Genomic DNA, 15428 nt, shown 5'->3' with positions numbered 1-15428 from the left:
TTCAAAAGCCCCATCAGTGTTACGCTTCTTTGAGCCCCATTGCATAACAAATGGCCTAACCATAGCAATCAGTTTCAATGTAAAAAAAGCATAACACGCAGAGAGTGGCAACTGAGGGCACCAGCAGAAGCAGGTAGACAGAGAGCAGTAATGTCAAAGATGACAGGACAATGAGAACAGAGTCTAAAATACTAAGAGATAAGAGCCCATGACAACAGAGGTAAAGCAGAGGTGACTTTGAAGAAACAATCATTTTACACTGTACACAGTGTCTGATTGTGCGACAGACACACAGTCCATGTGCAGGATCAGGGAATGCTCTGAAAAGTTGAATGTAATCACATGTTGTAAATGAAGTACATGGTTACTGTAGTTTTGAAACTCTCATACACACTATAGCCATTGTGAACAAACAGCAGCCCTGCCATAGCCCACGGAAGTAGCATCTCTGTTGTTCTCCATGTAATAGGTGAATTCTGCATTTTAACAGCAAGATTCAGAGCCAATTCCCGGGTTACTCATTTCTGTCCTAAATCCAATATTGCAGACTGCAGCTTATTTAAAGGTAGGTAACAGCATCATTCCTCCTCACTGTTTCATTCCGTACCCGGGAAGCTCATGTCTGGCAATTTGCCAGGTCCCATTTTTAGACCACTTGCTTTCTATGTAAAATTTATCATCTGCAAGATCAGTAGCTTAGCTGCGCAGTTCCTCCATTCAGTGTGTAAACATTTTGTATGAAAGACAGACCAAAACAATAAAGAGTCTCACATTTTACAGGAAAGGTCCGTGTGTACTTACATAATTTGAGGCAAGATCAGGATGAAGATAATCAATTCCTGCAATAAGACAAAGACAGCACACAAACCATAGGTTAACATTCCAAAAAAAAAAAAAAAAGAGACCAAACCAAAACCCCTACAACAAACACTTTATAATAACCATAAAGCGCAATAAGAGTCGATTACTACTATAAGAAAAACCATAATAAGGAATAATGCTGGTCTCAAAACTTGTTTGGACTGAGAGCCCAATATTCAAATGTGGACTTTTAAATTAGGGTACCAATTCTGCTGTGATCTTAGTTGGGATCTTTTAATCCAGTAAATCAGTTCTTAAGTGCCAATTTGCACCTAAAAGTGTGAAATGAGCCACCAAATTTATGGGACAAGTATCTAAATTGGATCATATATGGTTAGTAATGGTAGTTCTAGTAATATTTTACATTTATATAGTACCTTTCATCTGAAAGGATCCCAATACACTTTACAAACATATATATCTATATTCTATTATTGAATATATTGACACACAGATTACTTCACCCACCTCTAAGATGCAGCCACCTCTGGTTAAGGAAACATCAAATTTTTAAAGGCTCGATCAACAGCCTATTGACTTCAGTGGGCTTTGGATTCAGGCCCTAATAGCATACAGTTTTAATACACAAAAGTGTAGGAGAGGAAAGGAAACTATCATAGCCATTGGAAATGGCAAGAAAAATTAAGTAGGCAGAATATTACCTAAATTAAAAATGGAGAGATCACTGGGGCAAACAGGTCTGTTTCCGCAAATAGTGCCAGAGAATTCTTAATGGTGGAACAGATTGATTTGCAAACTTCTGAATATCATTACAGACTGAGCATTCAGCTTACTAAGGTATTTCACAGCGCTTACTGAACTTAAAACTAGATGTGTGTGATGTTTAAGACATGTGACATTCAGTTATCTGCTTTTGAATTTGGTTACAAATTAGAAAATCCCCCAAAGATTCACTCACATTCATTGATATTTTGAGCAAACTGGGCCTATTTATAGTTTTGCACAAAAACTATGAAAAATTTGTGACTTCTCTGTGATTCTGTCCAGAAACCAAGAGACGCTCATAATGAATAAATTCTGCAAAACAAAACAGTATATTCCATGGATTTAATCTAGATCTGTGAATTGATTAACTGATTTTTTTGGTTCAATGCCTGAACCAGAGATTGAGAAAATTTTGTTTACATCCAAAACAGCATATTTTATTTTCAGGGGTTTCCCCCCCCACCCCCCGTTTAAAAAAAAAAAAAAAATCAAAATGTTATTCAAAAAATGTCAAAACAAAATTTGACTTTTTTTTTCAGATTCCACCTACCCACCCCACCAAAACAATTCAGCAAATTTGATGGAAATGACGAGGGACCATGGGCTCCTGGTAACTTGAGCTGGGTTGGCTGGCCTTCACAGGTCACACACAATGTTTCTGTTCTTTGATTGGATGAGCATAACTCTGAGAAGTGCAAATATTCACATTTACAAATTCAGAAAGGGCTGTCTGCAAACATTTACTTAAAATGTGCTGGGTTGGTGAACATTCCTGTAAGTAGCTGGTTTGCTAGAATAGTCACAGGGTATCCGTTAATGGGGGGGGACCTCCTTCCACGTTCCACTCTTTAAATGCACCCTCCAGCTAACTAGCATGGCCTCAGCAGCCTAATTTAGACTGAGCCTCAACCAGCTCGCTGTCACCCAGGTGGCAATTGTGCCCAGTCGCTGAAGAGGCAGGCCTTGCTAAATGGGACCCGTGAAAACGAGGAAGAGAGCAGTGAGATGTCCCCATACTGATGTAACCACAGGCCAATCTGCCTTGCTATTTACCCAACTGTCTCACTTGAGTATGGAACAGGTGGGGTGGAGGGGGGGATACCAGAATAGAACAGGGACAGATCCCAGTGGATCACTGAAGATCCTGGTGGTTTCAGTCCTTTCACTTATTTTTAGTATTGTTCAGTCACCATGGCCAGTGTACACAGCTACTGCAAAATTCAGCTAGCTCAAAAGTGCTGAGAAATTTTAAGAGACTCCTGTATTTTGTGTGCAGTGTTTGTTTGTTGGCCCAGGTCACGAGAGAAGAAGAAGAGCTCTGGAGCTCGAAAGCTTGTACCTTCCACCAGCAGAAGTTGATCCAATAAAAGATGTTGCCATACCTACCTTGTCTTTCTTGTATTTTGACAGTCTGATGAATCCATGCAAAGTACAGCTGTTTTTTCAACATGCTTTATCTTGTCTCCTACTTCCATTTTACCCTAAACTATTAATGTATATAATATGCGGGTCAGTATGGACATCCAGTGAGAAAGTATTAATTATTTTGGTTCTGCTGTACAATGTCAATATTTTAACATGGGAAAATGCTCTTATATCTACTGTGTGCAAGGCAATTGAAAGCCCCATTGAAAGCCCACTGAAGTCAATGTGAGCCTCACATTCACCTAATGGCCATAAAAGAGCTCTGTGTGTGATTTATAATAATTAGGGGTTACTTAAAGTTGTATAAGGTTTGGCTGTTTACACTTCAATGGCCCAATTATAACACATATGCTTATGGTGCCTTTCCCCTGCCGCTCTCAAAGTCTTTACAGAATCTAGAGAGCAACATTGGCATTATCATTAATCTAGGTTATACTTTATTTCAAATTTTTTAAAAAAGTTTTTGCATAAGATTATACTGAGTAAGCAATTTAAACCTCTAAAACTGTCGTACGTGTCTTCAAAAAAAACGAGAAGTCCAGTGGCACCTTAAAGACTAACAGATTTATTTGGGCATAAGCTTTTGTGCGTAAAAAACCCACTTCTTCAGATGCATGGAGAGAAGGGAGTTACCTTACAAGTGGAGAACCAATGTTGAAGGCTAATTTAGTTAGGGTGGATTGGAATCCTCACTTACCATCATCCATAATTCCTATGGTAACACCTTTCCCTGTATATCCCAGCTCCCAGGCTTCAGCCACATTTAGATCAAGTCCAGGGGTCCCATCTGCTTGACCAGTGTTGATCTAATACATCAATTGAAAAGCAAAAGAGTATTATTATTTCTTCTTCCTTTGTGTGCGTGTGCATACATGCATGTGTGTGTGTGCACAGATAGTCCATTTTCTACAGTCACTGAGTTTCTGCCTAGTACATACTGCACATATTCTATGTCAGGTATGTCTCATTTACCCTGGAGCACATATTTATATAATATGGAAGATGGAAAAATAAACCCACAACAGCAAGAGAATTCTGAGACAGCATAAGGTTTGACCCCTCTTAGGGCCTGATCTCACAAGGCACCCATGTGTAGAACTCCCAGTGAATTCAGGGTCAGGCCCTTAGATTCCAGTCCAGAGAAGCACGTAAGCATGTAAGTCAGCGGTGAGCAAACTACGGCCCACGGGCCAGATCCGGCCCCTCAGGGATTTGGATCCGGCCCGCGGATTTGCCACCCCCATGGTGTCATGGGCCCTGCGCCGCTCCAGAAAGTGGCCAGCACCACATCACTGCGGCCCCTGGGGAAGGGGGGGCAGAGGGCTCTGTGTGCTGCTCTTGCCTTTGGATACCTCCCCTGAAGCTCCCATTGGCTGCGAACGGGGAACTGCGGCCAATGGGAGCTTTGGGGGAGGTACCCACAGGCAAGCAGAGCCCCCCAGGGGCCGCAGGTACGTGGTGCCAGCCACTTCCTGGAGCGGCGCTGGGCCAGGGCAGGAAGGCAGGGAGCCTGCCCTGGCCCCGGTGCATGCCGCTGCCACCCCGGAGCTGCTCCAGGTAAGCTGCACCAGGCTGAAGCCTGCACCCGAACCCCCTGCCCTGAACCCCCTGATGCACCCTGCACCCCAACCCCCTGCCCTAAGTCCCCTACTGCACCTCGATCTCTCCTGCACCCCAACCCCCTGCCCTGAGCCCCCTGCTGCACCTTGTACCCCAACCCCCTCCTGCACTCTGCACCCCTCCCTGTACCACTGCCCTGAGTCCCCTTCCACACTGTGCACTCCCTCCTGCACCCCAAACCCCTTCCCCTGAGCCCCCTCATACACCCTGCACACCTCCTGTGGCCCAATCCCTTGCCCTGAGCCCCTTCTTGCATACCACACCTCCTCCCACACCCCGCACTCCCTCCCGCACCCCAACCTCCTGCTCCAGCCCTACATTGATGGCCCTGCAAGCATATTCCCCACCCCAATGTGTCCCTTGGGCCAAAAAGTTTGCCCACCCCTGATGTAAGTAGTCCCACTGAAATCAAATGGGATTATTCATACACTTAAAATTAAACACACTTAATGCCTTTGTTGGACTGGGGCCTTAGATAGGGCGCTTCTGTACAACCGGTTGGTCAGATGTTTGAGGGTATCTGCTCAATATCACCTCAAATATATTCTCACTAAGGACATAAAAGAATATACACAATAACCTCTATTTGTGATAAACATTTTTTCAAGGACTGTATTGAACTATAGATAGTTGAATTGCTTAGACATGTTCTGCACTCCCACCATATCCCTTATTTCCCTTCCATCATCAACAACAGTAGAACTGGTTGACACTCTCAGTTTCTGGTTTGAGGGAACGGTCAATATTTCTAAGTGTCTTTTGTTCCAAATTGGACTCAAAACAAATATTTGTGAAATTTCCCACAATCTGGAAATTTCAAAAGAAATTATTGAGGAACATTTTCATATCAAAATTTTATTCTGAATTTCTCATTTTCTTTTGGAATTTCTAATTTTCATTCTGAAATTTTGAAATCATTAATGGCAGCTGCTACTTAGTGCTGATTAGAATATAAGATGTTTCATTCTAGATCAAAGTGTCTCCTGTTTGTGTTGTAATGAAACAGATAGTTGAACTGACCTGAAGAAGAGCTCCACATAGCTCAAAAGCTTGTCTAATTCACCAACTGGAGTTGATCCAGTAAAAGGTATTACCTCACTCACCTTGTCTCTCTCATAATTTGGGACCAACATGCAAACAATATTTGAAATTAGTTTAATAGATTGTTTCATTACAACACAAATAGGAGACACTTTGATCTAGAAAAGACTATAATATGTTTCAAATCAGTACGAAGTAGCATCTACCCTTAACAATTTTAAAAAGTAAAATAAAATACAAATAACTACTATATTGTCATATTTTGACACATCTGTACTGCATATTATGCTCTTCTACTACTGACATGTCAAGAAATGATGTAAAAATAAATGTAAAATGAAAAAAATAAAATTCAAAACAATTTTAAAATTCTGAAACAAAACACTGAAATTCTGAAATTTAAATCCATAATTTTCCTAAATGAAAATTTTCTGAAACAATTTTTTTTGTTTTGATTTTTTCCTGGAATTGTTGTCAAAGTCGACATTTTTTTTAAAATGTTTCAATTTGAAAAAAAAAACACCCCACATTTTCCTTTGGAAAGCAAAGTTTCAACAAAAATGTTCTGACCAACTTTAATCAACAACTTTCCTCTAGCTCCTGAGGTCCCTCCTATTCCCATTTTGGTTTCTTTCCTATGTGTGACACCTCCACCTTCAATTATAGCTGTGCAAACAACTAATTTTTTGGTTCACTGGCATGTCCAAAAACTTTTTTAAAAAATCAATTCAGGTCAACCCCAAACCAATTTAAAAAAAAAAAATTCAGTGAATCAAGGAGTCAAGAAAAAATTGTTTTGATTTCAAGCCTTTTTAACTCTGTTTTTATCTGTATATTTAAAAAAGGGAAATCTGGAAGCAAAGGGTTAGAATCATAAGGAAACTATGGGTATGTCTTCACTACCCGCCGCATCAGCAGGCAGCGATTGATCCAGCAGGGATTGATTTATTGCCTCTAGTCTAGATGCGATAAATCGACCCCCGAGCACTCTCCCGTGGACTCCTGTACTCCAACGTTGTGAGAGGCGCAGGCAGAGTCAATGGGGGAGCGGCAGCAGTCAACTCACCAGGATGAAGACACCATGGTAAGTTGATCTAAGTATGCTGACTTCAGCTACCTTATTCACGTAGCTGAAGTTGCATAATTTAGATCAATCCCCCTCCCCCACCCCCACCCCCAGTGTAGACCAGGGCTTAGGTACAAACCCAAAGAGCAGGAGCAGAAGGTGGTGCTACTCTCTCTCATACTCAATAGCCCAGTACTTAGAGCACTCAGCCAGTCTGTAAGAAACTCAGGTTCAAATCATTTAACTTTGGGTCATGCTCCTAACTCCAGTCCCAGCATGCAGTAGGCTCCCTATATATCCTGGGGAAAATTATCTTGGAATAAGTTCAAAGTTCTGGTGAAAAGTCTGGAGGGCATGTTCCCAGACTAGTGCAACAAGTTGTAGGGGAGAGATAGCTCAGTGGTTTGAGCATTAGCCTGCTAAATGCAGGGTTGTGAGTTCAATCCTTAAAGGGGCCATTTAGGGATCTGGGGCAAAAATTGGGGATTGGTCCTGCTTTGAGGAGGGGGGTTGGACTAGATGAGGTCCCTTTCAACCCTGATATTCTATGATGAACAAGAAGGAATAATGTGTAAGTAAACTGGGTTTTTTTGGTTACTGAAGATCTTTATTAAAAATGACTGATTTGCTTACCAGGTACCACTGCTTTGTAAATAAAGGATCATTCATGTTTATGTCAATTTCATTGATCTCTCTATAGCCTCGCTTTTTTCTGCCAAAGCCTTCCTGCTGCACAGCCTTCTTTATCTGGAACAGTAATGTTTATATTATTAACACAACATCCGTATTTGTAACATTTTTTTCTGCTTGTTTTTTCTCAGAAAAGTCAAAAATTCCTAATCAATAGAAGTCAAAGCTATTTAAGAAAACTCACTCCAGGCGTCAGGTTTTGGTTAAAATAATGACATGGATCTGAACCAGTATTGACTTTTGTTTTTTTCAGGCTTTCATCGTATGCATTTCCAAAGCCAGCCCTGCTTTCCTGTATCAAAAATAGCACACTGGATACACAGAATAGTTTAATGACATTTCATTTCTACCAAAAGGTTGTGCTATGAAAAACATATCTGGTGTAGGAGATTTCATCTGTGCATTTGAGGTTCTAAAATATTTTTTGTGTGTTGCCAGTTTTTATGAACTTCTTTACTACAAATGCCTGGCTGTAAATGAATTTCCCCTTCAGCACCTGGAAACATTGTAGACTGGTAAGCCCTCTGGGTGAATTAAACAGCACACATGATCTACCAGTGTACCTGCACCAAGTGTCTTTATTGTCACTGTTTCTCCCCTGTGCACCAGATAGATCAAAGATATAGTAGCAACTAGAAGAAGTCCCCCTTTCTGCTCCCTGGCTCAGCCTTTTATACTGCTTGCCTTCTTTTTCCAGCTGTCCCATTCATGAGCTAATTACCTCATCAGCTCATCAGGTTCTCTATAGGTCCAAGTGATCCCTTCTAACCTTCCAAACCCACTCAAACTACCTAAATCCCTCCTACTCCATCCATACCCAGTACCCTTGGTGCTCTCCAAGCCACCACCTTGTCACAAAAAGCCTGACAGTGAACCAAATATATTGCCCAGAAAGATTCAATGGAAAGAGTCAGCTTCGATGGTTACACGGAGATTGGAAGAAATGAAAGTTTTGCTTATTACACAGAACAGATCAAACCACAGATACTAGAGACACAGTAAAAGCATTTTTTACAAGTACAAGTGTATGCACCAAGTGGCAGATCGTGACCAGCTCGAGTGCGAGTATATGGGTAGAGACTACTAAAGGAGTCCACCTCTACTTGCCCACACTGTGTAGGGCTCAGTCAAAGTTGTACTCCCTGTGCTAGATCCTCAGCTGGTTTAAATAATCAAAATCAATAGAGTTCCAGCAAATTATATCAGCTGAGAATCTGGCCCTTGTGCTCCCTCTGTGTACCCATGGGAACACATGTCAGCCACAAGAATGAGAGGGAGGAAAGGACAAGGCAGAGCAGAGAGAGAAGACCAGGAAGAGCATGCACCATCCCAAAGGTGGTGTAGCCCATACACCACACAGGACCAGAAAGTGCAGGGATATCCCCCTGTGTTATATTTTAAAGCTCACAAAGCACTTTAAAAAAAACCCACACAACACAATTAAACTCGTACTGTTTGCCACAGGATATTAGTGAGATGGAGATCTTAGCAGAATTCCAAAAAGGAAGCTTAACAAGAACTTCTATATTTCTACTGAATCTGGCAATTACGCATTTAATCCATTTTTTGGCCTTGCAGAACAAGCAGTTTGCCAACTCTGATTTTTTGGCATATTTCTTAAAGCCCCCGCTCCTGGAATCAAGAAACTGCATGAAAATCTCAGCTTCCATTTTTTAAAAAAATTCAGTTTCTAGCCCTCCTGGTTACAGAGAAAAGCTTGAAAATGTGAGGCATGTGTGACCTAAGGCCACGGGTGAAAGTAAGTCTAGGGACTTACCGGTACGGGGCTGGGCTGGGGCCGTCTTTGGCCCCCAGAAGGGGCGGGGCCTCGGGCGGAAGGGGCGGGACTGGGGGAGGTCAACCCCGGCCCTCCCTGTACCGGCAAGTACCTCCTTCCCCCTCCTCGGGGTAACAGCAGCAGTCGCAGGTTTTGGCCGCGGTTTAAAGGGCCCTGGGCGGTAGCGGCAGCCGGAGCCCTGGGCCCTTTAAATCGTCCCCAGAGCCCCGCCGCCGCTTCCCCAGGGCTCTGGGGACGGGGCTCCGGCCGTCACTACCTCGCCGGGCCCTTTAAATCGTCTCCAGAGCCTGCCGGAGCCCTGGCGGCGGGGCTCCAGGGATGATTTAAAGGGCCCAGGGCTTGGCTACTGCTACCGCCCCAGACCCTTGAAATCGCTGCCCCAGCCCCGCCGACGCTACCCCAGGGCTCCGGCAGCAATTTAAAAGGCCGGGGGCTCCAGCCGCTGCTGGGAGCCGCAGGCCCTTTAAATTGTGCCTGGGGAAGCCGATCCACCCCGATACGGTGCACCGGCGCTTGCCAGCACACCGTACCGGGGTGTACCGGCTTACTTTCACCTCTGCCTAAGGCAAAGAACCCAAAGACAAAGTAATCTGAAATTTATTATTTTTAAAACATCTGGCCATTAAGCCAATTTCATTATTTTGGGGGGTCTGCCTCATGATTTTTGAAGGCTTGGGGTTGGTAGTTAGGATTAAAAAAATAATGTCTACAGGACATAAACCCTGCTGCAGTATGCATAGGCCAGCCACTAACTGACGGGTAAAATTTGGTCTCTGAGCATATTACTTCATTGTTATCCATTACACCTTTTCATACACCTTCCTCTGAAGCATCTGGGACTGGCTGCTCTCAGAGACCAGAAAGCATGGACTACAGGTAATAGTCAATGACATGACAATGATATGGCAATTCCTTCATTTCTAAAACCCACTTACATTAGTTATATTGCTTTTAACTAAACAGAAGAGGTGAGGAGAAAGAACTAATTCAACAAAAAGGGACTTCTATTTTTTTTTTTTTTTGCTAGTTTTATTTGTAAAGGTTCACTAAAAGTGATGGAGAATGTTCTGTTTAAAAAAAAATCTTAACGAAAGTTGAAAAGAGGGTAGTGATTAAGCAGGAACCACACTGAGCTTACTGAACTTTGCCAGATATCTGTACTGAGTTAGAGAAAGGGATGAGCAGATTGTCGGAGATCTCTAAAATAAGGTTTGGGGTTCCATGGAGACAACAGAGAGATGATCCATGATTATGTCTTTGTCAGCTACCACCTCTGCTTGCTATTCCAAACCCCAAGCTGTCATCACATAAAATAATTAGAGAACAGAAATCAAACTGCATTACAGGAGAATGCCAGAAAAAAAGAACTCGAGCGTTTGTACTCCCACACAAGCCCACTGGCTCTACATGACCCACTGCAACAAGGGAAGGAGCAAAGATCTGATACTGTTGGAGCGCAACTCCTTAAACAGCAATTCTTCATTTCCATGTCTTCTTCAAGATGACTTGAAAAAAGTGGTTCAGGACACCCCAAAATTGGCCCTGAATGCTTTCATTATTCAGTGTCGCCCCATCTGTTTGGCAGTGAATTGTTACATCTTTACTACAGTCAGAAGAGGAGATGTATCAGAAAGGAACGTGTACCCTCCCCCAACAAAAATCATGCTACAGGAGGTTTTATGAATGTTTTACATAAAGATGATGGATGGAGTATGTTAAAACCGAAAAATGCAATATTTTTCCTCTAAGGTTTGTGTTCACTGAGAAAAAAGCTGTGTTCTTACAAGAGCTGGGTGAATAACTGTTGTTTTTTTTTTTTGCTTTGGTGATAGTTTCAACCCCCTCCCTCCCACCACGACCACCAAAAAAAGCAGGGAAATGGTTCCACCATCAAACCAAATCAGAAACTTTTTGGAATTTTTGGTGGATTGAAGAAGTGTGTTGTGGGTCTGTTCCAAAGTGGGGATCTGGACGTGGGGTTTCTACAGCCAAGGTTGGTTGCTTTGCAAACAGCCAAACAGTTGCTTTGCAAACAGCCAAAACTATCTGGGTCAAATTCATGAATAGTTTCGGATTGACTGAAACTGCATTTTTGTTGAATAAACTATTCCTCTGAAAAATTATGTCCAGCTCTAGTTCTTACCTCATGCTAGCTGTCATGTGGTACCTAACACAAGGTAAACTCACAGTGAAGAGAACGTAGCTGAAGTTTTGTATGAATTAGCAGGCCTAAGTGAACCCTAATATCTCCCATGGTCTTTACCTTAACCTGCTAATATGTGTGAAAGTTCCAAGCTGCTTTGTCTTTACCAGGATTTTATCTCATGTTAGCTAGCCCAAGGCCAAAGCACACCTTCATCCCACTGAACACACACACAGAAGGTGTAACAATGTCAAGTTCATATGACGACTTCAAATTCATATAGGTCTCGGAAAACAACCAAAAGTTCCCCATAAGGCCAAATGTGCCATTGGCATAAGAATGCACAACTCCGTTGACTTCACTGGAGTCATGCACCTTCATGGCAGCAGAGAGTTAGTTTAGAGCGTTTTATCCCCTTTCCTAGGGTGCGTCTAAAAGAGGTGTATTTTTTTTTAGACCCTGATAGCTAATATGTTTTAAAATCCTAGTGTAGATGGGAGGAGGGAGAGAGGGGGGAAGGGGTCTGTGGTTCACTTTGACCAGCCAACATACTGAAACAGATAAAGTTGCCCTCTCTACGCTAGGATTTTAAACATCATCTTGATCACCTTGATTGATCAGTCTTTCAGCCCTCATATAGATTGTGCCGATCACAACACATCTTCCATTCTTCTCATATCCAGGCCTTCCTTCTCCATGTGTGGCCATGTCTTTTCACGATAAAATCTTCCCATCTCTTTCGAAGTCAGCCAAGTGGTTGTTTCAGTTCCCATGAGTACCACTCAGCGACAGCTGCAGTCCACTGATTGTCAGTGAACCTCGCCACATGCCTGGCCCATCGCATTTTACTATGCTGGTTCTCAACAATGATTTCCTGCACTCCACTCTGCTGTCTGATCACTTCATTGGGGACTCGGTCACGGATTGAAATTTCTGGAATTCTTCTTTCCATTGCCCTCTCCGTGACAGACAGTTGCTGTTCCTCTGTCTTCGTCAGTGCCCATGTTTAAACATGTTAGCTATCATGTTCTAAATACACACATTTTTCCTTGTGTAGATAGGACCCTTCTCACAGAAGAGATCTTTGGGTTGCATTAACACATAGGCAAAACTAGAGAATATACAGAGCCATTGGGGTACATTCTGATCTCCTTTCTTGCTGGAGTAAAGCCAATGTTACTCCATTAACTTCAGGACAGGCCCAATCCTGAAAATGCTTGTAGATGAGGTCCAATTGTCTTGCAAACATGCATAAACTTAAGTAGGTAAGACTGTTTGCAAGATCAGGGCTTTAAACTTTTGAAAATGGCATCATGAAAGACTGGCTTTGTAAAAACTAATGGAGAAACAAGATTTGCTTCCTAAAATGGCATGTTATTTTCATTCTCTTAAAGTCTGGCTCATTTGTCAACACTAATGGCCTCTTGTTTCTTTCATTCATTCTATAGTATTTCATTAAGCACCTGGATTAAATGGTGAACACAATCTAAGCATTTAGATTTTTATTAGTATGTGACTAAATCATTTAAGAGTTACTAGCTGGGTTCCAATTAGAGAAAAAAAGGGTCATTACCAAAGAAGGCAGCTCACTGATGATAAAATACCTACAAGGAAGAAAAAAGATTAAAGTATTGATTTTTAATATATTTCCATTTATGCATGGCACATAAAGTAACTTGGATGGTAATAAACCAGCAGGACTTTGATACAGGACAAATTAATAAAATAATCAATTGACTGCACTACTGCTCCAGGAGGGCCAAGAACCACTGCACTGTAACTGAGTGCCTCTCTCTGTGCAACAGAAAAATGCCAAGAAAATCAGCTCATTTTGAAGGAACAGGGTAAATTGTACTGCTGAGCTCCTGCAGTTAAATGACCATGTGTTACATATACTAAAATTATTCCAGTGGACACATCTATCACATAATCAACAACAGCAGAACAGCACACACAACCCCCCTCCCCCGGGAGGGGGAAGGGTTCATCTCAAGAATCAAGAGAAGTCTCTGTTCTTGAATTTAAATGAAGGAAAGTTCAGACTGAATCCCAGGAATAAAATTCCTGACAGAAATATCTATTAGGTGCTTATTTTTAACCATGAGGGTGATTAACCATTGGGAAAAAACTACTATGGGAAGTGGTGGATTCTCCATCTTTTGAAGTCTTCAGATCAAGACTGGATGCCTTTTAGTATGATAACACCAGTTACTGGGTTCCATACAGGAGAAAATGGATGGAATGCTATGGCTGTGTTATACAGGAGGTCAGACAAGATGGTCTAATGGCCCCTGCTGGCCTTAAAATCTCCCAAGAGAAGTGGTTGAATTCACAGCATCTGAAATTTTACAGATTAGAGTGGACAAAACACTTGAAAATGTGTTGGTGGGAACAATCCTGGATTGGCTGGGAGATGCTCCTGACTATGACTATTATTATTATTTTATAGGACACAACAGAATGTGGGAGGTGCTTCACATAAAACATGTGGCTTGGGATTTTCAAAGCAGTCAAAGAGATTTGGACATTAAAATTAATAGAAATTGGGAATCCAAATCTTTTGAAAATCTCAGCCATAGAAGAAAGGTCCCTGTCCCAAACTGATATAAATGATGATCTTTTCCATCTCTAATTTCTATCTACTTCTTAGGACATTTCTTCACTACTGGGGAGATTGATGCTCCTGCAATCGATGCAGTGGGTGTCTAGTGACGACCCGCTAAATCAATGGCACAGCGCTCTCTGGTCAACTCCAATACTCCAGATCCTCAAGAAGAATAAGGTAAGTCAATGGGAGAGCATCTCCCATCAACGAAGCGCAGTGAAGACACCGCAGTAAGTCGACCTACGTTACATCGTCTCCAGTTACGTTATTCACATAGCTGGAGTAGCATAACTTATGTCGACTTACCCCGGTAGTGTATTCAAGGCCTTAGTGACCACAAACACAGATGTTCACATCTCTTAACCATTTCTTTTGTCACATTTATGAGTAACAGAGCTAAAAGATCTTTGCTAGAGAAATGTTTTAAACCCACTCTTACCTTAGAGGTTGGCTATTTTATAGCAACCTCATCAGTAGAATTGAAAGAAGGCTATTAAAAACTTAGAGATGTAATGGATGGGAATTAATCCAAATCTCAAGTTGTCTGACGTTTCTTTTAAAGCCCCAGCTAAGCAGTAGTCAGGTTATGTGAGAATCTCAACTTTCATTAAAAACAAGAAGTAAATGTGTAGGCCTCCTCATTGTGGAGAAAAGCATAAAAGCATAACCCAAGTGTAAGTAAAGGTTGCAAATCCAGAAGGCAAATAAAAAGAACCCACCATTATTTTAAAATCTCATGATTTTTAAGGCAATCTCATGTATTTTTTTTTGGCTGACTCATATTTTTCAAACACTGGGGTCAGGGGGAGGACTACAATATAGCATTTGAAACCTAGGCCTGCAGGGGAACAAAGAACTTGGCAGATAGAGAACAGCAACAAAGTCTGGAAGCAGAGCGTAGACCAGCAAACAACAGGAGCTCAGTAGCATCTGCTTCAAGGAGAGGGTACTGTTTAATAGTGCTGATACAGAAGCAGATTTTCCATCCTGCAAAAATTTTCAAGGTTTTTGGGGAAAAAATCATCTGAAATCAGGCCAAAAAGCCAAAAATTTTAAATTTCTTGTGAAACAAAATTCTGAAAAATGTCATGTCAAAACATTTTGTTTCAATAAATTAGAAATGTTTCATTTAGATTTGACCCTTGTTTATTTTTTGTGGGTTTTTTTTGTTTTTTAAATATAACAATGTAAATTTCAAAACAAAAAACTCATTTTGAAATGAAAAATCTAAACTAAATAGGACGTTCTGACATTTTCAAAACATTTCCAGATTTTTTCTGAACAAAATTTCATCAAAATTGATATGGCTGCACACACAAAAAATCAGTTTTGTTGAACAATATTTTCCAACAGAAAACAGTTTTTACAAAAATTTTCCAACCAGCTCCACTGTATAACACTTTGCCAAGGCAAAAGAGCCTTAGAGAATAACAGGCACATGAGATTTAAGCCA

General features: G+C 41.6%; 1 protein-coding gene across 1 annotated transcript in view; it reads right to left on the bottom strand.

Annotated features, from left to right (window-relative positions):
* PCSK2 (proprotein convertase subtilisin/kexin type 2) overlaps positions 1 to 15428 on the bottom strand; it is a 203848-nt gene that overhangs the window by 95723 nt on the left and 92697 nt on the right. Inside the window, exons 3-5 of the mRNA XM_074949536.1 lie at positions 7373 to 7486; positions 3710 to 3818; positions 802 to 839 (exon numbers count right to left, since the gene is read on the bottom strand). Coding sequence (XP_074805637.1) covers positions 802 to 839; positions 3710 to 3818; positions 7373 to 7486 — 261 coding nt within the window. The remainder of the gene's footprint in view (positions 1 to 801; positions 840 to 3709; positions 3819 to 7372; positions 7487 to 15428) is intronic.

Source organism: Natator depressus, chromosome 3, assembly GCF_965152275.1.
Source record: "Natator depressus isolate rNatDep1 chromosome 3, rNatDep2.hap1, whole genome shotgun sequence".
Lineage (NCBI taxonomy): Eukaryota > Metazoa > Chordata > Testudines > Cheloniidae > Natator > Natator depressus.
This window is presented reverse-complemented; position numbering and strand designations above follow the sequence as displayed.